The 24,304-nt window shown below is 35.7% G+C and overlaps 2 protein-coding genes and 1 non-coding gene across 3 annotated transcripts; 1 reads left to right on the top strand and 2 right to left on the bottom strand.

Annotated features, from left to right (window-relative positions):
• Nucleotides 1–13,849: 13,849 nt before the first annotated feature.
• LOC124835844 (uncharacterized) lies at nucleotides 13,850–15,693 on the top strand. The gene has a single exon (XM_047310859.2). The coding sequence runs from the start codon at nucleotides 14,140–14,142 to the stop codon at nucleotides 15,523–15,525; it is 1,386 nt and encodes a 461-aa protein (XP_047166815.1). The 5' UTR covers nucleotides 13,850–14,139; the 3' UTR covers nucleotides 15,526–15,693.
• Nucleotides 15,694–15,897: 204 nt separating this feature from the next.
• On the bottom strand, nucleotides 15,898–15,970 carry TRNAR-UCU (transfer RNA arginine (anticodon UCU)). The gene has a single exon. It is a non-coding gene; the product is annotated as a tRNA-Arg (tRNA).
• An 866-nt stretch (nucleotides 15,971–16,836) lies between these two features.
• On the bottom strand, nucleotides 16,837–24,070 carry LOC124835839 (pyruvate kinase 1, cytosolic). The gene is made up of 16 exons (XM_047310852.2): nucleotides 23,732–24,070; nucleotides 23,556–23,652; nucleotides 23,318–23,415; nucleotides 22,818–22,973; nucleotides 22,363–22,440; nucleotides 21,948–22,079; nucleotides 21,150–21,230; nucleotides 20,952–21,023; nucleotides 20,741–20,830; nucleotides 20,002–20,146; nucleotides 19,501–19,589; nucleotides 18,780–18,875; nucleotides 18,587–18,654; nucleotides 18,098–18,197; nucleotides 17,563–17,622; nucleotides 16,837–17,278 (listed from the first exon to the last, which is right to left on the bottom strand). The coding sequence occupies exons 1-16, from the start codon at nucleotides 23,798–23,800 to the stop codon at nucleotides 17,126–17,128; spliced, it is 1,584 nt and encodes a 527-aa protein (XP_047166808.1). The 5' UTR covers nucleotides 23,801–24,070; the 3' UTR covers nucleotides 16,837–17,125.
• Nucleotides 24,071–24,304: the final 234 nt, after the last annotated feature.

Genomic DNA, 24,304 nt, shown 5'->3' with positions numbered 1-24,304 from the left:
TGAATGAACCATGTTCATGATGGTTTGGTTCTTTCTTTTAGCAATCCCATTTTGTTGGGGAGTATAGGCAGCAATCAATTGTCTCCTTTTCCCTTCACTTCTACAAAATTCTTCAAATATTTTTGAGGAAAATTCACCTTCCCTGTCAGTTCTTAAGCAGATGATTTTTTCTCCTACTTCCTTTTCCACCAAAGTTTTGAAATCTTTAAAGAAAAAGAAAGTTTTATATTTTTCTCTTAAGAAATACATCCAAGTTTTACATGATAAGTCATCAATAAAACTAAGGATATATCTCTTATTACTACTGGATGTTGGTTGAATGGGTCCACATAAATCTGCATGAACCAGCTGTAGTCGTTTCGATGCTCTCCACATGCATTTTTTTTATATTGAAGTTCTGTGTTGTTTTCCAGCCAAGCAGTGGGCACATAGTTCCTTAGGGGTTGTGATTGTTGACAATCCAGTCACTATTTGCTTAGTGATAAGAGTTTTTAAGCCATTGTAGCTTAAATGCCCTAGTCTATTATGCCAGAGTTGGGAGTTGTCTTCTTCATTTGTCTGAAAACAAGTTATTGATTCCCCTTTCATGATTGTTGTTAGAGCAAACATCCTGTTTGCACTCATATGTACCTCCATAATCAACCCTTTCTCTAAGTGAACAATATTGTATTTATTGTTCTAAATTGTGATGCTCATGCAGCTGCTCTACTCAATAGGTTATTCTTGAGTTTCGAAACATAATATACATGTGTAATAACATGTATAATTCCATTCACCATCATTCGAACACTTCCTTTTCCCCTCACAACTATGTGGGTATCATTTCCCAACTTTACTTTATGTTGAAAATTCTCATCTAGTGTTGAGAACCACTCCTTGTTACCACTCATGTGGTTACTGCATCCTGAGTCTAAGAACCATTTATCTTTCTTTCCTTCTTTACATTCTACTGAGGTCATCAACAAGACCTCTTCCTCTTGTTCCTCTTGTTCCTCCATTTCAGCATAATGTGCCTTCTTTTCCCCCAAGGGACATTCATATTGAAAATGTCCAAACTTGTAACACTTGAAGCATTCAACTTCGGCTTTGTTGAATGGTTGTTTTCCTCTTCCTCTACCCCGAAATCCTCCTCTACTTCTTCCTCTCCCTCTTCCTCTTCCACCTTTGTCATCTACCAGGGTTTGCACAACTTGTTCTTCAGTTGTTGGAAGTATCATTTTTTGTTCATGAACTAATAGACTACTTTGTAGTTTGTCTATTGTCATGGAATCTAAGTTATTTGATTCTTCAATGAAGCACACCACATAATTGAATTGGATTGTCATAGACTACAAGATTTTCGCAGTTATGGCACTTTCTTGCATAAAAATAAGCTCCAAATCAACATCAAAGTGCTCACACAAAATTGGTTAAACATGTACTTTTTTGCTTTTGCTTTTGTACTTTTTGTCTACTTTTCTTTTGTACCTTTTATCTATTCTTTTTTTTTTCAGATTTTTAGCTCAAACACATAACAAATCAGACCTCAAATCTGGAATGTTATAAGGAGTTTCAAGTTCATACAAGCTTATAGCACCAAAATGAAAAAAACCTACTTGAATCAAATATAGCATGAAACACAAAAAGGGACATAATAGAAACCTAACTCTAAGAACTTGTTGATGATCTAACAACAAGTATGAACTCAAATATTCAAAGAAAAAAGCACTCAAAGGTACTCAAATGAAACAGTTTCGAAATTTACTCAAACATGTATTTTTTGGTGATTTTTCAAAGGTTAAGCATGGGAGTAAAGACATGTAAAGGACTAAACATGACTCTAGACAACATGAATGGATTCAAAAATAAAAATAACACAAAATAAGCATATAATACCAAACAAAGCAGCAAGGAATGACTCAAAAAAAAAGAAAAGGCACAAAAAAGTAGCCAAAACTACCAAAAACGAACTTGAAAAACGCTAATGACAACATATTGGCAGCTTTGACCTTTGTTGAGTGTTTTACTTATAACTTTCTGCACATAACTCCAAATGAAGTGATTCTTTTTTTTTTTGGAAACTAGACTCAAAGGGCTTTCATTTGAATATTTTTACGTATTTTTTGGACAACTGAGTTAGATGCAGTTTAAGTTTAAAAATCGTCACAGTTTACTGCCAGAACAAATGATAGATGAAAAAAAAACACAACAAGACAAGTAAGGAAATAACATCAACAACATGGAACAATAAAGGATAGATGAGGACCAAGAGACTTAACTCTTGAAGAACCAAAGCTCTTGATACCAAATGATGGCAACCTCCTTGGCTAGGTTGGGCCAAAGCTAAGAGATGTGCATGGAGGGGTGTTCCTTGGATGAATGGTGCGAAAATATGGTGGTAAATGGTCCAAGGATGATGAGCTAATGTATGAATGGTGTAGAAGCTCAAAGACTCTAGGAGATATGGTGGCGGTGATGTAGTGTTTGGTGGCTCCAAGAGATGTTAGGCCAACTCAAGGAGGAAGACGACTAGAGGGGCCTCATGGGTTGCTCTAGTCTTGATCTAAGATGAGTAGTATGGCCAAAAACGGGCAACATAACATTACTCAACATCAAAGATGAAATACAAGGGTGGAGACACCTCTATTTATAGGCCAAGGGTGTCTCCTTCTAACCTTAAAAGCATGATCTTCCACCTTTGCTCTCATTGGCCAAAAATGAGGCCTTCTAAGGAGTGGACAAGTGTCCACAAATCCTCTCCAATGATGGGAGGACATGTGACCACTCACAAAACACAATCCTCTCCATTCCTAGAGTGCCATGTGGCCACTACTAAAAGAAAAAACTCTCTACTCCAAAGGTGCCATGTGGCTATGATGAGTGCATATTTATGCCCACATTTATGCTTTAAAATTAAATTTTTTGATGAAATTCATGTGCTTGAATGATTTATTTAAAGAGGATTTGTGATGATTCGATATATTGTGTTTGGAAATAAAAGGGACTTAAAACGTGATTTTAATTGCATAAATTATTCTTGGAAATTCTTACGTTTATCTGTGTAGCTGAAATTATAAGTTATATTGGTCCAAATGACAATTCAAGGTCCAAAATCAGATTTTGTTTGCAAAATAATATACAAATGGGCCAAACAGGCAGACTTTACCGTTGCACCTCCTAAATTTCCCTACATACACTCCTATTTCCGAAACAGGCCAACAACCAAGCCCAAACACTAAGCCTTTTCTCCTGCAACCCCTAAATTTTCCTATTCCTACCCCTCCTAAATCAGATTTCACCAAATTGTGCCATGTGTCCAAATCCTCCAAACATCATTAATCATTTGCACACCAAATAGACCAACCACATGCTACCACATCACCCCCCCCTCTGCCACATCACAATCTTCTCTAATAGAGAAACCCTAATCCATCAACCCTAGCATCAATGTTGTCGTACCACCACCTTGCCCCCACCACGACCACTATCCACCATCATCTTGCCGGACAATCATCCTCCATCATGAGCCGTAACCGTCCTCACTGTCGGCCAACATCTCCTTTCTTGGAAGCTCCCCTACCGCTTTGCCGCATTATTCTCACCATCTCCACAGCGCAAGCCCCCGCGATTGCATCCAGTCTCGCCGCGAGAATTACACCATGTTGCCACCACAGTGCAAGTCTTCCTTCCTTCGTCGCAGAGCCACCCAGAATCGCGAAGAACATCAACACGCACCAGCCACCGCGAGACTTCAACCTATCCGCCATCAACCTGACCAACCCAGAAATCGTGAGTTCGAATCCCGAACGTCGCACACATCAAAATCACGTCCTTCACCACCAATTATCATCTTCACCGGACATATAAACAACAAATAGCACCGCCAAAACCTAGACCAGAATCGCCACTGCAACCACCCTGGCAGCCTCCATGTTTTCGACAAGAACAACAGCGCTGGAAGCCCCTCCTCTTTTCCTCATGACGGCGCAGGAGCAAAGGGGGAAGCCCTTGCCCTAATCTAAAACCCTAATTGGGAAAGAAGAGGGCTACCACATGGCAGGCCCTCATTGGGTGCAATCTGTCTGGTCAAAGCTGGTCAACAGATTTGAATCTTGTCAAGGTTGGTCAAATAGGGGTTCTGTTGCAATTTTGGAAAATTCAGTTGGGGTCAGAGTGCAGTTAGAGGAACTCTCAGGGGCTTTTCTGTGATTTTAGAAATTTTATAAGGACATTAATGAAATAGATAATTCAGTTGATATTTTTAAAGATAATTGATTTAATCTAAAAATATATCAACAAAATATATCTTATCAACAAAACTATTGAAGATCCAAGCCCAATCAATTCCTATATAAAGAGACATAGGGAAAGCAGAAAAGGGGACTTCGTTCATTCATTCACCGCTTCTCTGTCTCTTATTTCATCATGTATTCAACTCCATTAATGGAGAGCTAAGCATCTAGGGCTATTCTACTATAATTTCATTATGGAATCTGAGGTTAGGTTGAGTTAATGCAATTGTTTACTTTGATTATTGATTTAAGTTGTTTTCTCTCTATGTCTTTCATCTCTCTATCAAATTAAAAGCAATGATTTTTACATCATAATCTGTTTGAATCTACATGCATATTGATTATATGAGTTCTAGGGTTTCTAGGTTTAATTAAGAATCTACTTTGATTTAATTTAGGAACTTTCATATGATCAAATGGCTTTTACTATCAATTGAGAATGTACTTTGATTGGTAGTAATAATTTCAACTATAATCAATTGAGAATTTACTTTGATTGATTATTTTTTAACTTGGTTAGGAGATTTAAGAATAGACTTGATTAAACACAATAGAATTTGATTGAGAATGTACTTTGGTTGAATTTATTGTGAATAATCTAGAAAGGTTTTGCATTTGATTGAGAATTTACTTTGGTTAATTACATGATTACCCTCAAATTAATTAAGAATGTACTTTAATTAATTTGAAACTTGAACAATAATCAATTGAACAATGATTTGTGAATAACCGATGATGAATCTATCTTGGAAAAGCAGTGAAATTAGCCTATTTCTTCATAATTGTTTTAAGTTTCCTATTTATTCTGCAACATTCTTTAAACATTCTCACTATTATTCATAAGCATTGCATAACATTCATAAGAGTCAGATATTCGAAAGCAATTCTGTGTTCATAGGGAGATGACTCAGGGTTACTTTAGCCCTATCTACTTTCTTGGATACTACTTTGCAATACTGAAGTTGCCTTGAAAAGTAGTATTAATTTGATAGCTTCAACGATAGCATATCACATTTGGCGTCGTTGCCGGAGAATACGGTTAGTATTTTGAATATTTTGATTCTTATTTTTATTTTTATATTTACCTTTATTTTTATCTTTATTTGTTTTTTTATTTAATGCACATACATTTAATTTTGTTTGAGTTATTTTGTAGTCTTTAGTCATTCTTATTATAGCAAAAATCTTTGTTCTTGTTTTAATCAAGAATTTGTTTTGAGAAATACTTGAGGCTAGTTTGAATATACTCTGGCTAGGAAAGACTTGGTACTTAAGTTGTCCATTGTGACGCACCTCTCTTTCCTGGGAGTGAACACAAACAAAGTCTCTCTTATGTCTTATTTGAAATCTTTATTTAAAAGCAAGAACAAAAGAAAAGAAAAAGAGAAGTCAAGAACAGAGAAGCAACTTCAAGCAAACTGCATAGTGCATGACCAGACCTAACCCAGGAGAATTTTATCAAATTAACTCGGAAGTTTAAAGGAATTTGCGTAAGCTGCGAAGAAGTTTGAAATTTGGGTGTTCTATTGAGGGAACCCTTCCTACATCTGAAGCCATACCACCTTCATTATCTCCAGTCACAAACATATCATTCAATCCTTTACCTGATCCTAACCCAAACAATATGGCACAAAGAACCATCAAACAATTAGCCACCTCCCACAATACAGCTATTCGAAGTAACATTAAATACCCTAATGAGGAGTGGGAGTTGAGACCTGACGTGTTAAATGCCTTACCAAAGTTCAATGGGTTATCAAGGGAGAATCCACACAAGCACTTGAGACAATTCCACATGTTGTGTGAAAACTTTAGATCTCCCAGGATCACAATAAAGAGTCTTAAAATGAGAGCTTTTCCTTTTACTCTTCAAGGAGCAGCTCAAGATTGGTGGTATTATCTCTCTACACGGATTACAAATTGGCAAACTATTGAAAGACTCTTTCTTGAAAATTATTTTCCTGCATCCAGATTATCTGCCATCCGTAGAGAAATCCAAGACATAAGACAGAGAGATAGAGAGAATCTTAATGAGTATTGGGAAACATTCAAGAAACTATGTGCTTCATGCCCTCAACTCCAAATGGAAGATTTTATTATAAGCTTTTATGAAGGCTTAAGTCCTACTGATAGGTCATGGGCAGATGCTGCAAGTGGAGGATTTTTCTTAGACAGGTCACCAGAAGATGGTATAGATCTAATAGAACGGAAGGTAGTAGACAATCAACAATATGACACAAGAGAAAATTCAATGACTTTGTTGAAGGGAGTACATGAAATTGATAATGTGAAGTTGATGGAAAGAGGATAGATGAAAGATTGAATAAGCTAGAAAGCAAACTCGACGAGATTGCAAGTTTGTTTAAAACCACAACTCCACAAATTACTAAAAAGTGTGGAATTTACATTTCAACTGACCATTATACTGATGAATGTCCTAGCTTGGTGGAAACCACTATGGAAAACCCATCTCAAGCTTTTGTTGCAAACATGTTTGGAGGAAATAGACCATACCAGTATTATCATGATTCATCCTCCAATAGGTATCAGCAGAACAGGCAACCTTATGTGTTCCACCTCAACAAAGGCAGCACTCTCAACCTGAAATGTCAATGCAAGATTTCATGAAGACAATAGTTGAGCAAAATTCAGAAATCAATTATAGAATTGACTTAGAGGGTGGATAAATTAGAGGCTAAGGAGTCAAATAAACTACCTACACAAACAGTGATCAACCCGCAAAATGTAAGTGTTATTACTTTGAGAACGGGTAAGCAAGTAGAAGGCCCTAAAGGAGCCCAAGAGGATGAAGATAAGGAGAAAGAAGGAGCGCAAATTGATTACAATGGAGGATCAAGTGAACCATCACCTGAGACTACCACTGATAAATCCAAGTTAGTATCCTCTAACTCTTCTTCTAAAAATTCTTCTTCATCTTATTCTCCACCTCCTCCATATCCAAATCGGTTGAAACCGAGAAACAAAAAAATGGAGGAGTTAGACCAAAAGATTTTAAATACGTTCAAGAAGGTGGAGATCAACATTCCTTTGCTTGATGTTGTTAAACAAATCCCTAAGTACGCCAAGTTTTTGAAAGAACTTTGCACAAATAAAAGGCGCATTAGGGATAATGAGGTTGTGAATTTGGGAAGAAATGTGTCAAGCTTGATTAAGAAGCATATTGAAATACCGTGAAAATGCAAGGATCCAGGTATGTTTTCTGTTCCATGTGTTATTGGAAATTCAAAGTTTGACAATGCCATGCTAGATTTAGGGGCTTCCATAAATGTAATGTCTTTATCAGTGTTTACTTCTCTATCCTTGGGACCTCTTAAACCAGTTAGACAACCTCAAGGAAGACTGAATCCTCAACTGATGGGGGTTGTAAATAAAAAGGACACCAAGTTGCTACAAACAGGTCTTATATATTAAAATTCTAACAGCACTTGGGTCAGCCCTATACATGTGGTTCCCAAGAAATATGGAATCACAATGGTCAAGAACGAGAAGGACAAGTTGACTGCTATTCAGGACAGAAGTGGGACACATAATTTAGTAGTTGACCATCTTAGTAGGAGTGAAAAGGGAAAATATAACATTCCGATCCAGGATGACTTTTCCAATGAAGTCCTACTAGCATTCCTTCCACCATGAAGGAGGTAAGTTCCCACATACTTTTTTGTGCATTCCATATATAAGGTATACATTGGGCAATATCCATAGTTTAAGTGTGGGGGTGTGGGGAAACAATAAATTTTTTTCCCTATTTTGTTCGTTTTTAAATAAATATTTGCATTGGATTTGAGAGTTTGAATCAGTAACTGGAATGATCATGAGTTCAAGAGAAAAAAATGAGTCATGTTGATATGAGTGGATTGCTTTTATGATTTGCTGATTGAGTTGACTTGAGAATTTCCTGATTAAATCTTTTGTGAAAGAAATTTGAAACCATGTGAGTTTTGGGCTTAATGTTAAGGATGGACCACCATGTGCCATACCTATTTTTCTTGTGTGATTTGCCCATGTTTCGTTAATATTGTAATAGTTAGCTTGATTCTATGTTGTGCAACTGAGGTGAATGTGCATGATATGATATGATTGAGGCATTTCTTGTTTTATCTACTTGGCCAAATAAATTTGTCCTAACATTAATCCATTGGAAACCCCTTTGAGCCTTAAGTCTATTTTTCTTGTTTTTAGTCATTGTCAAATGAGAAAAGAAGGAAAATCATATGTTCCTACCCTAGAAAAAAAAAGAGTAATGGATTTTGTTAGAATTAAGTGATGAATAAGTGTGTGGGTGAGTACCTCCCCCACGAAATAATAAAAAGGGCAAAAAGGAAGATGAAAAGTTGGAGTTTTTTTTTTAAAATAAATATTCCTTAAAAGAGAAAGAAATAGATATGTTTTTGAAATCAAGTATCATTACTCTTTCTATATCAATTTCAAAAACTCAGAAATTTCAAGAAAATTCCCTACCTTTGCCTTGGCCTCAATGTAACCTTTAAAAAGCCCTCATGATCAATAATTGCACATTTTCTGAAGTATGTGAACGTTAGAGTCTTGCTAAATATCAAGGGTGTCTACTTACATGGGTATTTTGAGTGTAAACACAAGCCAAAAACACTTGAGAGAGATGGAGAGAAATAGATACATTTTGACTTTAGTGTTATCTTTCATATTTGGTTTTCTTGGGAATTCAAAAGGTTAACTCAATGTGTGAAGAATAGAGTGATTTCATTTGCATATACATGACAAAGTAATGTCTAGATGATTGATCTATGTCTGGTGTTGTTCATTCTTTTCATCCAAATGCAAATATGGAATAAATGACTCAGAACAAAGTTTTAGAATTAATCAATTTTGCCCAGGAGTGCAAAAGGATAAGTGTGGGGGTGTGATGAAAGCATATTTATGACCACATTTATGCTTTAAAATTTTTTGATGAAATTCATGTGCTTGAATGATTGATTTAAAGAGGATTTGTGATGGTTGCATAAATTACTCTTGGAAATTCTTACGTTTATTTATGCAGCTGAAATTATAAGTTTTATTGGTCCAAATGGCAATTCAAGGCCCAAAATCAGATTTTGTTTGCAAAAGAATATACAAATGGGCCAAACAGGCAGACTTTACCCTTGCACCTCCTAAATTTCCCTACATACACTCCTATTTCTGAAACAGGCCAACAACCAAGCCCAAACACTAAGCCTTTTCTCCTGAACCCCTAAATTTCCTATTCCTACCCCTCCTAAATTAGATTTCACCAGATTGTGCCACGTGTCCTCCTCCACACACAAATCTGACCATTGAGAAGCTGCCACGTCATTAATCATTTATACACCAAATAGACCAACCACATGCTGCTACATCACCCCCATCTGCCACATCACCATCTCTTTAACAGAGAAACCCTAATCCATCAACCCTAGCATCAATGTTGTCGCGCCACCACCTTGCCGCCACCACGACCATTATCCACCATCATCTCGCCGGACAACCATCCTCCATCATGAGCCGCAACCGTCCTCACCGTCGGCCAACATCTTCTTTCTCGCAAGCTCCCCTACCGCCTTGCTGCACTATTCTCACCATCTCCACAGCGCAAACCGCTGCAATTGCATCCAGTCTCACCACCAACAGTGAAACCTCCATGGCCGCTGCATCACACCTCCGCTAAGTCACGAGAATTACACCATGCTGCCACCACAGCGCGAGTCTTCCTTCCTCCATCGCAGAGCCACCCAGAATCGCAAAGACCATCAACACGCAGCAGCCACCGCGAGACTTCAACCTGTCTGCCATCAACCTGACCAACCCAGAAATCGCGAGTTCGAATCGCGAACGTCGCGCACATCAAAACTGCAACCTTCACCACCAATTATCATCTTCACCGGACCTACAAACAACAAATAGCACCGCCAAAACCCATAACAGAATCGCCACTACAACCACCGTGGCAGCCTCCACATTCTCGCGCCTCCATGTTTTCGGCAAGAACAGCAGTGCCGGAAGCCCTCCCTTTTTTCCTCATGACGGCGCAGGAGCAAAGGGGGAAGCCCTTGCCCTAATCTGAAACCCTAATTGGGAATGAAGAAGGCTACCACGTGGCAGGCCCTCATTGGTGCGACCTCTCTGGTCAACATATTTGAATTTGGTCAAGGTTGGTCAAACAGGGATTTTGTAGCAATTTTTGAAAATTCAGTTGGGGTCAAAGTGAAGTTAGAGGAACTCTCAAGGGCTTTTCTATAATTTTAGAAATTTAAGAAGGACATTAATGAAATAGATAATTCAGTTGATATTTTTAAAGATAATTGATTTAATCTAAAAATATATCAACAGAATATATCTTATCAACAAGCTATTCAGGATCCAAGTCCAATAAATTCCTATATAAAGAGACATAGGGAAAGCAGAAAAGGGGACTTCATTCATTTATTCACTACTTCTCTCTCTTATTTCATCATGTATTCAACTCCATTCATGGAGAGCTAAGCATCTAGGGCTATTTTGCTGTAATTTCATTATGAATTTTGAGGTTAGGTTGAGTTAATGCAATTGTTACTTTGATTATTGATTTAAGTTGTTTTCTCTCTATGTCTTTCATCTCTCTATCAAATTAAAAGCAATGATTTTTACATCATAATGTGTTTGAATCTACATGCATATTGATTATATGAGTTCTAGGGTTTCTAGGTTTAATTAAGAATCTACTTTGATTTAATTTAGGAACTTTCATATGATTAAATGAGTTTTACTATCAATTGAGAATGTACTTTGATTGGTAGTAATAATTTCAACTATAATCAATTGAAAATTTACTTTGATTGATTAGTTTTTAACTTGGTTAGGAGATTTAAGAATATACTTGATTAAACACGATAGAATTTGATTGAGAATGTACTTTGGTTGAATTTATTGTGAATAATCTAGAAAGGTTTTGCATTTGATTGAGAATTTACTTTGGTTAATTGCATGATTACCCTCAAATTAATTAAGAATGTACTTTAATTAATTTGAAACTTAAACAATAATCAATTAAACAATGATTTGTGAATAACCGATGATGAATCTATCTTGGAAAAGCAGTGAAATTAGCCTATTTCTTCATAATTGTTTTTAAGTTTCCTATTTGTTCTGCAACATTCTCACTATTATTCATAAGCATTGCATAACATTCATAAGAGTCAGATATTCGAAAGCAATTTCGTGTTCATAGGGAGACGACTCGGGTTACTTTAGCCCTATCTACTTTCTTGGATACTACTTGGTAATACTGAAGTTGTCTTGAAAAGTAATATTAATTTGATAACTTCAACAACAGCATATCAGGCTACCTTTTAAAAAGTAAATTCCTTTCCAATGGAAGCATGACACATGGCACACACTTACCACTTGGTTTGGATGTCTAACTTTTAAGGAAAATCCTATGCTACTTAGGCCTTAATACAAGCCTTAAATAAACCTACACTACATGGCCTAATACAATGGCCTAAATTCCTACACTACTCTTCAATTCATGCTTCATGATGGCTCCAAAGGTGGTCCACAAGGTAGAGTTGACACCATCTTCAAGGATGACTTTAACTCTCTTGAAAGTGTTTGACCATGGCTAGGAGATTTTCCATCACTTTTGCTTCATGGAATCCCATATAATTTTTGAAGTTTCATCATTGAGAATGATGTCCAAAATTTCTCTATATATTGCTTGATAGAGATAGTTTTTTATCTTTAAATCCTTAAATTTCTGCTCTTCCATTACTTTAATTTCTGCCTCTGATGCAATAGCTTTGTCTGGAACAACGTTTACTCCATGTTCCACCAAATGCCAATATTCCTTTGATCGAAGGAAATTCTCCATAAGCTTTGCCCAGTGATAATAATGTCCATCAAATTTAGGAATTACAGGTTGTGCATACTTTGAATCAACTATTCTTCAGAATGATTGTTCCACTCACTTTCTACCTAATGTTTGATTTAAAACCCCGGTGTCTCACTCAACTCACTCAGAATTTCTGGTTCAGGCCTCTGTTATGGTACTCTGATACCATATTATTAACTGACACAGGTAAATAAGATTTTCTGAAATACTGAAATACTACTTATTTTTACACTTTGTAAAAGTTAATTACAGTTATTTAAAGAAATATGCAGAAGCTCAAAATATTATCCACTCCATGCCCCTGAAACTTGGTTTCCTACAATTAAGGAGCTAAATTGTTAGCATCCTACATCCCTAATCAATATGACTTAAATTTATAGAATCAAAAAATAAAACAATTTAAATGCAAAACAGAATTTTAAATAACAACTACTAACATAAAAAAATACACATATAGCCAAATGTGCTCTAATCACGTAGTGAATTCATTTGTTTAGTTTTTAAGTTTTAGAAACTTTCTCCTCTTCTATTTTTCTCTTAAAATTTCATAATTTTCGTTTTGTTTTCCTCACTCATTTTTGTTCTTTATTTATTATTAATAAAAAACTAAATTTGTCGGTTCAATTTATAAAATCAAGAATATCCACTCTGAATTGAGTATTACAATGAATCTTAAAGATCTATGATGAAAAGAATTATATGATCTTCGAATCAATGAATTCACCTCTCGTTTGCTAACTTTTTTTTGTTTCTTATTATGTTTGCATCTTTCTAATAATATAATCCTCAAATTAATTTGTAAGAGAAAAATAATAAAAATCATATAAAATATATATGTATCATTTAAAAATAAACCTAATTTATGCTATATTGCAAAATTTTGAAAGAGAATTTAAATACTTTGATTTCAAGAACATTAAAAATCATAATTTATAAATTTTAAATTCGATGATCCAACCCAACAATATAATAAAAAAAGTAGTATTTATCTCATAATTTTATCATACAAAATCCTTTTATATTTTATAATATAAATAATTTAATGATACCTATTATTTTTATGTATTTTATTTTAAAAAGTGCTAATTTTTAAGATTATTTAATCCAAAGATTATTCTAAGTCAATCGTTTTTATGTATAAGATGTGATAATTTTTAAGAAATGATTTTATCCAACAAAATAATCTAATTCAATCTATGATTGAGTTGCTAAACAAAAATAAACATATAAATAACTTTAACTTAACCTAACTCAACTAAATTTAATTAGATTGGATAAATCATATTAAATTAAACCCAATGAATATTACTTTTTTATTCTTCTAAATACATAATGTAAAGCTCATAACTATCTAATCACTGAAGCAAAATCAAGTCCCTCACCCTATTGGCCCTTTTTACACAACCAAATCCTCCTCTTTCATATGCATGTTCCATTTGTATGAGTTAAGTTTATAAAAATTTAATTGCATAAAATAAAACCAAAGTTAAAGAGAGAGAAAGAGACAGCGCGCGCACATAGTAAGATTTTATGGTTTTAGTTTTATGGTATCATATCATTGTTGGCGCTTTGAAACGGCACATACAACATAAGTCGGCGTGGCGTGGCGTGAGTCCCCCAAGTTTAGCACAAAACCTGTGGGTTGGTTAAACCCTCACTCCAACCCAACCACAAAACCATGGGCAGTTTTCTTTTCTCTCTTTTTCATCAACAAAACCAGTTGCTTCAAAACCCAATGTATCAGTACACTCTCTTATATTATCTTTACTCTTCTCTTTCCCCGACAACACAATCTATCATCAACTCCTATGTAATCCCATACTAAACTGCTGTTTCACTTTCTGTCCTTCCTTCTCTCTCACATCATCTTCTTCCACCTTTTTTTTTCCTTTCTTCAACTATTCGATTAAGGGTAAGCGCATTTCTTCCAAAGTTTGTAGCTTTTGCTTGTTTTGTTGAGTTTTCAAGAGCTGGGGTTTCTTGTTGATGGAACCCAATGGGCTAGGCGCGGGAATGTTCTCTGGGTTGGTGGGAGTGGAGAACTCTTTGCCTCCGCAGCAACAGCAAAACCCTCACCATTTGCAAAACCACCCCCAGATGGTTCCCTATGGCCCACACCACGACACCGATCCACATCATCAGCATCATAATCAATCGATCAAACAAGGGTACCCTCAATATTCTTCGGTCAAGACCAAACAACAGCAACAAAGTGCCCTCAGTGACGATGATGATGACACCTCGGACCCCAAGAAGAAGGTGTCGCTGTGGCAGAGAATGAAGTGGACTGACACCATGGTGAGGCTTTTGATAATGGCGGTTTATTACATTGGTGATGAGGGTGGCTCGGAAGGGACTGATAAGAAGAAGTCCTCGGGTATGCTGCAGAAGAAAGGGAAGTGGAAGTCGGTGTCGCGGGCCATGATGGAGAAAGGGTTCTATGTTTCTCCTCAACAGTGTGAGGATAAGTTCAATGACTTGAACAAGAGGTATAAGAGGGTGAATGATATTCTCGGGAAGGGAACTGCTTGCAGGGTTGTGGAGAATCAGAGTTTGTTGGAGACGATGGAGTTGTCATCAAAGATGAAAGAGGAGGTTAAGAAGTTGCTCAATTCCAAACATTTGTTCTTCAGGGAAATGTGTGCTTACCATAATAGTTGTGGTCATGTGAATAACAATGCTCCACAGCAAGGAGAGACCGGGGGTGAGGTGTCTCAGTCTCAGGCTCAGGCTCAAGTGCAGCCTCAGCAGCAGCAACAGCCTCCGCAGCAGCAACAACAGCAACGTTGTTTTCATTCATCAGAGGTGGGGAATTTGGGGGGTTTGAGGATGTTGAAAATGGGAAATGGGGAAGAGAATGATGATGATTCGGATGAGGATGATGAGTCTGAGGATGATTCGGATGAGGAGGAAGATGATTCGGGAGAAGGTGGTTCAAGGGGTCATGTGGGGCATGGACATGAAGATATGGAGGATGATAATGATGGAAGGTCAATGAGGAAGAAGGCAAGGAAAGTGAGGGGAGTTGGTGTGTCAGCAGTGATGATGCAGCAACTGAATGCTGAGGTGAGTGGTGTGTTCCAAGATGGGGGTAGGAGTGCTTGGGAGAAGAAGCAATGGATGAGGAGCAGGATACTGCAGTTGGAGGAGCAGCAATTGAGCTATCAGAGTCAATCATATGAGTTGGAGAAACAAAGGTTGAAATGGGCAAGGTTTAGCAGCAAGAAGGAGAGGGAAATGGAGAGAGCCAAACTTGAAAATGAACGAAGGAGGCTTGAGAATGATAGAATGGTTTTGCTCATTCGACAGAAGGAGCTTGAGCTGATGAGTCTTCAACACCAACAACAGCAACAACAACATTCTTCTACTTAGATCTAGGGGTGATGATTTTTCTGAGGTTAGTTGTATGATAGAGGAAGCTATGGCATACAAAAGTTGTAGATTAGGCCTGTAGGGGAAACTAGTTGTTCTCGTTTTGTGGTACTTGTGAAGTTAGTTCTTATTAACGAAAATCTAAATACCCTTTTGTGGATTTTTACACATGTTTTCGTAATTTGCTATGGAATATTTTTGTTTTAAACCATGTTTAACATAATACATCACTTCCTCCTTCAAGCTTTTGACCCGGGATCAATGGTCACTACATTTTTATAATAAAAACAAAATAATATATCGATTGAGTTTCATGTGATGATCTGAAGACGATATAATTATAAAACGATTTGCCATAAAAATGAATTAAGTCACGCCCGGTGGGACTCGAACCCACAATCGCCTGATTAGAAGTCAGGCGCCTTATCCATTAGGCCACAGGCGCTTTACATTCAAATTGCAACAATTTTATTATAAAACTATTTTTAAGATGCTTAATTCAACACAAATGAATTATAAACATTTGTAAATGTTGATGTGCCACTTTTGTTCGTTTTGTTTTCTACTTTGCAGCACTGAAAAAAATTACTACCCATTGTACAAACTTTTCCACTGTTATTTGACTCAGCTAGCCTAAGTCACGAAACAATTGTGTAATCGACAACAATCTTTCTTTAAAAAGTGTTTTAATAAGAAACTAACTCATAAACTTAACTAGTACCAATTGTTGAATCAAACATTTACTTCTAAATTAAAAGTTATAGTTAATAGTTGAAATTTAACCCTTTTTAATTAAAAGTGCAATAATCTAACACAATTCAATTCACCTTACTTCCATGATAAGACAATTAATTAATGTTACTTATAACATTTTCCTTAACAATTGTGATTCAACATCCCTAATTTCCGGATGATAATTGTACAACCCGCAACAAAATATCACTTATTGAAATTTACTGCTTTAAAACATTATAGATATTGAATTTCTCAAAGTGAGCCTAATGATTTGAGCAGAGCAGATTTGGCATCATACTTCCGTTAATTCTATAAAATAAACGTTGCCATGAATAATTTGTTTGTATAAATTCTGTTAACAAGAGAACTAAGATCAAATCAACTACGGTTATACTACTAATTCACTGAACTTTCCTCCAAATAGTTAAACGATACTTACCAAACCTTAATGAATCATGGCAGTTTAGGCACTTTCATTAGTAAAAGTCAGTTTAATACACACTGTTAATTAAATACTCTTGCTCATATGACCACAAAGACAAGACAAAAAAAATAAGGTCATAAACAATTGGTGTCTGAAATAACAAGCTATTAGCATCTCATTTGTTTGGTAATCCGATTCAATGATCACATTTTCGAGCTGTGTTCTAGTATGAATAATACTAAACCCAAAAATTGGCATCAAGAGTAAATTCCCTTGATTTTATGTTTTACAGCCAGCAATAATTTGCATCCAAAATTCGTTTCATCAAAATCAAGCAGAGATAAACCTCTACTTGTGGCAGAATGACCTGCATCTTTGAAAAACTAGGAAAAGATGTACTACAAATAAATAACACTAATTCTGATGTTGGTTGAATGCTCCTTAATCTTCAAGCTCAATAATCTTAACCACAGATGCATCACCAAGTTTCTGGCAAACAACTACCCGGTCGTGTGACTTTATTACTCCCAATGCTTTTCCATGATCAAGGGCAACCTTAAGTATAGATTCATTTGTTGCACTTGTTGACTCAGCCTGAAAGCATAGAGTATGTGATTAATGGGGTGCATGTTAAGATGCAGAACATTACATGTTTATACATATCAGTGCAACTATAGCACAAAGAATATCATTAATACAAAAGTCCCATGTGGTGTGAAGATTATTGTAGAAAATAATTAAACATTGGACTAAGTACAGTTACCATGATGTTGATTCAGCATCTAATGTCTACCCCAAAAGAACAATCACAACATAGCAATGCCTATGAATTCAATAGGAAACCATAAATGAGGAGAAATCCCACAACAAAAACTTACTGGATGTCGAGGATCTGCTAGCATAGGAAAGAGACCCCTCACAATAAGTGATTGTCTTGCCTGTGTCACAAAATCGAATAAGTTTGGTAAACAAAGTAAGAAAATGTAAGCAAAATGCGTTCTGGTGAATAAAACTTTCTAGTAAATGGGAATAGGAGTGCTTATATCCAAGTGTAAAGTAATAACTTCCAATGACCAATACAATAAATGCTTGTATGTATTTACTTTACACAGAATAAAACAATAATGATATGCTGAGAATACTTAACAATAATTTAAACTATATTATGATAAATGTTATTTGAAAAATATTCAGTTGCCTCAGACATAAACCTTACCAAGAACAAAGTTGGCAGTTGAACTCGGAAATGACAATAAAAACAACAGAATAAATTGTTCTTTAGATATAAAAGAAAAAAAAAACACAGCACAATTTAATTAGCAATTGTTGACACCCCAGTTACTCAAACGTTCACATTCAACCTAATAACAGTCAGATAATTAATAAAAAAAAGCAGCAAAATCAAAAATCAACCTCAAAAGCTCCGCTAAAGCTCCACCGTAGCTGATTCGTCTTTAGTCGAGGTATCACAACAGATAGAACTGGCATCGTTGGCCTATATTTAGCAATTAATCTGACAGGTACATATAACAATTTAGATAGACAGTTTTATGGATAAAGGTTAAATGAAAATGAAAGCCAGAAAGAAATGATACAGACATTATTAAAGGATAGTGTTAAGATAAACCGAGAAGAATAATTAGTTAAGATAGTTAGAATATTCATGAGTTAGAAGGGGGGAGGAGGTGAATTTTGCAGACTGAGCATTACAGTGCTTCCCTAATTCTTGTTCTTTTAATTCTATTCAATAAAATGTTTTCATTTCTCTCTTTTCAATTATTGGTTCCTAACAGATAGTTTGTTAACCAAGTCTAATCCAATTCAGAGCAACTGGTTTCTTTTTCCAAAATACTAAATATGAAGACATCAATATCTAGTTACTCAAAGAAATTGAGAAAGTACCTTGCAGCCCTTCCAGATGAAGTAAAACAAATAATAATAGATGCCTTCACTTTAATTGCCGCTCGTACCTAACAAGTAAAGATTAGCATGTAAGAATCTAGTCTCAAAAAATCAAATCAAATCAACTACCTTGTAAAAAAAGTAAATGAACAAGCTACTATTAAAGAAATGAGACATAAGCAAATGTAACTACCGCAGAGGATGCAATAGATTCCAGGTGGGACATGGGTTCTCCAACATATTTGACAGTCTTCTTAAAATAAAGGTCTTGATTGAAAACTTTCTCAGCCTACAAGGACATGAAATAGGAGGTAGAATTCAGCCAAAATTGAGACATTTCAAATAGAAGAGCATTTGGTATGGCATTTCATATGCTTCTAAGGAATTCCCAACAATGGATTCGCAAAATAAATGCCACATTGAGTTGGACAGCAAAAGATAGAAAAGAAAATGGAAATTACAAGTACAACTAGAAAGATCTACCCTCAAAGGGTCAACACTTCTCAACAGTTTCCCTTTACAACTGAGCTCATGCAACAACAATAAAAAACAGAATGGCACTCTCCTCTACCTCTCCTATTGAAGCTTTATTCCTGTCCTTCCACCCTCTATCTAACTATTGATATTTGAGAATCTTTAACAGACAGAATAACATACTTTTCTTGCTTTAATTCAAGAATTGATACAAAAGCATCTTAAAACTTGAATGGACTCAGATCCCCACTCTTCCTAAACCTTCCCCCAAAGACATCTTAGACAGTGGTAGGAATCAATCACTATCAGTTTACAAGAAAGCTATCAACCCAAATTAGGATTCACAAAAGTAAGAGGTCCAACATATGGAGAAAGTATTTTGGCTTCAAACAAATCTAATGAATTGAAAAAAATTATAAAGAGATATGAAATGAACTTACCTCTGAACAAATTCTGCCAACAGTAGAAATAGTCTCAACAGGGTACAATCCACGTAAAGTCTCAGCACCCAGAAGTATAGCATCACTTCCTGTAAATTTGTAGACAGTTTAATGAAGAAACACATGACGTCGTTCTAACTTAGACAGAGTGGACAAACACTGATAAAAGAAACAACACATCAAGTAGTTCGAACTAAACACGGTGGACAAGCACTGATTAAAGAAACAATCATTCATAAAGGGGATGGGGATGCGATCTTGTCAAATACTTGCAGATGTTATCAATTAAGAAGCAAACCAATATTACCATACAGCTTCAAGAGCTAGATTAGAATTACTGGAGAAAAATGGCATCACTATAATTTGAAAACCAACTAAATATATAAGAAAAGAGAAATATGTCCCGACTGTCTTTGATGAATGATGAATGATGATCATGTATCTAAACAGCTTGCTACTACTGGTTACTAACCTAACAAGTGGAATTATATGAAAACTTACCATCTAAAACGGCATTGGCAACATCAGTGGCTTCAGCACGAGTTGGTCTCAAGTTGTCAGTCATGCTATCCACAACACGTGTAAGCACAGCAGGCTTCCCAGCCATATTACACTTGTAAAGAGCAGATTTTTGAAATAAAAACACCTACAAAAGAAAAGGAAAATAATTAATAAAGATATCTATGCAAAAGTCAGTCTTAGAACTACTCAGCATCCACTTAATGGGGATAGTAACAAAGATATAATTGTCTTAACATAGGCAGCAATTCATTAAGCTGATTCAGCTAAAACATAATACATTTTCCTCACAGCATGCTCATATTAAATTTTAAAGTTCCAAGGTTGAATCTAGATTCCAGAATAATTTTGCAAATACCAAGTATTAGAATCAAGTAGCAAAGACTGAAAAGAAAATATGAAAGTGAAATTGTATTTCTCATTCTCAAAATGAGAGGGAGTACATTCAGATAAACTCTGAGAATAATCTCGTGCAAGCTAATACAAGGTGCTCGATAAGCATATACAACAGAAATAATACCTAGCCTAACTAAACGACAATGAGAAGGGTTCTCTTTCATAGAGACTATAGTATTATTGTACAACCACCAAAAAAAAGACAGATATAGTTGCAGAGACCATATCTCTAACACAGAATTAGTCCAACCAAAACTAATCTTATTTTGATATGATACTGCACGGCAACAAAAACTACAAAACAAGCTTTTAAAAGGAAATCTACCTTCTCTGGTGGAAGATCAATACCCAAATTTCCACGGGAAAGGATAATTCCATCAGCTTCTTGTAAAATCTCATCAAAATGAGTCAATCCCTAAGAAACAAGATAGATGCAGATGTTCATATATAAATAAATTCGCATAGCCAATAATAGTATAACTTCATGAAAAAAATAAAATTCTCACAGTACATTGCTAAGATATATGCAAACTCACCTCAACATTTTCAATCTTTGCAAATATTTGAGTCTGACTGATATCACCTAACTTTGAAAGGAATTCACGTGCCTGCATTACAGACATATAAAAGTTCGTTAACAGAAAGCCTAAAAATAAAAGATCAAATTCAAATACCAAAAGTGAATTTGACTTTGAGATGACAGATCAAAGTAAAGGATTTTGAACTCAAATTACCTGGCGAACATCTTCAGCGTGTCGAGTATACGACAATGACAGAAAATCAATTTTGTTTTTAACTCCCCAGGTGCTTATAACCTGAAAACAAAACAAACAGAGTAAACAAAAATAAACCCAAAACTTGTAAAACTTGGGTATGGCTCCACAATGTCTAGTCTCCATGTCCGACATGTGTCTAAGATTGACATGCATACAACACCCATACGACACACATCAAATTTAAAAAACATTTTTGTGGCTCCGACATGGTTCAATACAACATGAATGAGGGAAAACACAGTGACCTCTTTAAGAAGTTATAACGTAAGAAACTTAAGGTGTAGGCTTCTGTTTCTTCTTTGAAAAACAAACAGTTTATTTCCTATTTACATTTTATGTTTCCTCTTCTGTATTTAAATTTGTCTTTGGATGAATCTAACTTAGAGGGTGCCTTTTTCAATGATGGTGATCCGCAAGGGGTGAAATGTCTTAAACGAATTAGATCCTCTTTTCACTTTTTGAATTTTAGATGGATGGACTGGATCTGTTTTTGTATTAGGAAAAAATGTGTTCAGATTGGTATATTTGACTAACCTTTTTATAGATGATTTTGAATATAATATTGATTATCAATTAAATTATTCATAATAATGTTCAATATATATATAATATTATATTATTGAAGTCACAATGTCTGGTGTCTTTGTCCGTGCTTCATAGAGCAAAACTAAGGAAACCCATTTCCTAGGCAAAGAAACACTGCATGCACAGTGAAAGGTAAATCACTCAAGCATGCTAATCAAAATCATAACTTACCTCCTTGTCTTTCTCAGTGAGAGTGGGCAAATCAATATGAATTTGAGAGCCATGCAAAGTGAACAGTGACCCAGCCAACGTAGCCGAATTCTTTATAATGCAAACAACATCTTGCCCTTTGACTTCAGATACCTGAAGAAGCCATCATACATATAGAAGGTTGAATATTCCCTTTCATGCTTAAGGTCACACTTAGATTAAAAACATATCAATTCTGTAAATTGCAATTACAAGAAATGACATTATGGCCTAAAATAAACGTCTCATGCACATTTTACAATATATAATACAAACTCATAACACAAATGAAAAGGACCAATGTAAATCGTTTGAATAGATACTGGAGAACATTGAAGTAACAATAACAAGGGACCTATTGGAATAAATTTTGCATCTGGGTTCAATAATATTTTACCTCTAGCCATACAGAAGTAGTTTCACTTCCTGTGAACAAGTATTGACCAATAAAAATGGTGTCTCCCTTCTTCACAGCCTATCAAAAATAAGAATAAAGATCAACATTGTACGCCAACACAAAAACATAGGTCTGAAAGAAGCATTCGTCCAACAAGACTTTCACAAAATAAGGCAAGACACATGATAATTCAAGCAGTCACAAAAAGAAAATTTACAAGTAGGAATCAAGAAAAACAGAGTTAACTATTACTAAGATTTAGGCAAGAGCCAAATTAAATAGTTAAAATTTATAGCCAATTCAAGCAGAAAAAAAGAAAATGATTCAAAGCCTGAACTGCATATGCCGTAAAATTGTAAAAAGTTAATTACAATAAACCATTTAAGTTAATTCCGTGGAAACAGTGCACGTGAAAAAGTCGCATCATATAACGACAACAAACAATATCAACGTACCTTAGCCAGCCCATCAAAATTGATTGGCAGTATTTCAGAAGAAGCTTCTTGTCCGGCATCAGGAGTTAGAACAACCTGACCATTTGCCTCAAGAGAGATAGCTTTCTCACTTTTGTTAACAACTTGCATTTCTGCACCCACTGTGTCCAGCATAACCTGTAAAAATCAAATATCAAACTCTCATAAACATAATTCTAACAGAAATGGAAAGAAAAAAAATACAAGAACATAGAAACCAAAGATTCCCGAAGCAGTTACTAAAAAGTTCCACTGCACCAAGACAAATCAGACAGTAAACATACCAAAAAGTAGGTTTCAGTTTCTATTCTTTTATCCAAAGCAACCAACTCACGAAAGGGAAAAAAAAAGGAAAAACCGAATTATTGGCATAGCCATCTTTCAGCTACATTTCTCCCATGAAACAAACAGAACCCTCCGCTCTATAGCCCCAAGGTAACAAAAACCACTACAAGAAACAACAGAGAAGGAAGAAAACTCACAGCACACAGCTTCTTTGTAGTCTTGATAGCAACCTTCAAATTTTCCAAAGTCTCCTGATGATACTCAGGGTCATGCCACGAGAAGTCAAATCGAGCCACTACACCCAACAACAATAAATATAATACCATCAACAAAAAAACCTACACACAACCCTCCACCAGTTCTTCCGCAAAAACCCCATACCTCCACAATCTGAGAAAAGAAAAATAAAAAGGGAAAAGGTGTGATATAACATACCAGACATCCCAGCTTTGAGACAATTAGAAATAGTTTCAACGGATCTAGATTTAGGACCCAGAGTCCCAACAATCTTTGTCATTGCGGGGAAAAAACTCTGCCAAAGAAACAACCTTTTTATAATATTCATAAAATAGATCCATTGATTGAAAAGAAAACGGCGAAGAAAAACTAACAGGCTTGGATGGCTCAAGGAGGGAGACCATCCTAATGGGTTCCTCGAGAAGCAAGTGACTAGAAGGCATGTTTGAAGATCGATCGACGAGCACTACTTCAGCCGCAACAAAACCTTGAGAAAACCAAAACGCAAGGAACACGGTTCGAGGATTGAATAGTAGCGTTGGTTTTCCCTGGAAGACCAAACCAAACGAAACCAAAAGGCAAACCTAACCAAAAAGGTAAACACAAACGGTGTTGTAGGAGTGAATGAATAATTTGGAAGAATATGCTTTAGGCTTTGTTTTCTCTTCAAAATATATAGTTCTCTCTCTTTCCTGGTGGTTTGTTCGATTTTCAACTCTGGGAGTTGTGTTGTGTGTGTAAACGTTTTTGTTTCGTTTTTTTTTTATATTTCACAGTGCATGGTGAAAAAAAAATGAGAAAAAATGACACGTGGCAAGCCAGCTGTCAGATGGGGCCCACTCCTTTCGAGAACTCGAAACGAAAAGTAGTACAATGACTACGGTCTTATGTTGCTGTTTTTCTAATTTGTTTCTTTTGTGTTGCTTTTAGAAGAGAATGAATGGTGT

This window comes from Vigna umbellata, chromosome 8, assembly GCF_029865625.1.
Source record: "Vigna umbellata cultivar VRB3 chromosome 8, Vumbellata_1.0, whole genome shotgun sequence".
Taxonomy (NCBI): domain Eukaryota; kingdom Viridiplantae; phylum Streptophyta; class Magnoliopsida; order Fabales; family Fabaceae; genus Vigna; species Vigna umbellata.
The sequence above is the reverse complement of the archived record's forward strand: the minus strand, read 5'-3'. Positions and strand labels throughout refer to the sequence as shown.

Bases quoted from the DNA above. Each gene is read 5' to 3' on its own strand.
- LOC124835839 (XM_047310852.2), bottom strand. From the start codon at position 23,800: ATGCCTTCTAGTCACTTGCTTCTCGAGGAACCCATTAGGATGGTCTCC. The intron at 18,198-18,586 runs GTACTTTCTCAA...TGTACCTGTCAG, and splicing joins TCATCTGGAAGGGCTGCAAG to ATTAATTGCTAAATATAGGC. The intron at 17,279-17,562 runs GTAAGTTTTTGT...CTATGCTTTCAG, and splicing joins TAGCAGATCCTCGACATCCA to GCTGAGTCAACAAGTGCAAC.
- LOC124835844 (XM_047310859.2), top strand. From the start codon at position 14,140: ATGGAACCCAATGGGCTAGGCGCGGGAATGTTCTCTGGGTTGGTGGGA.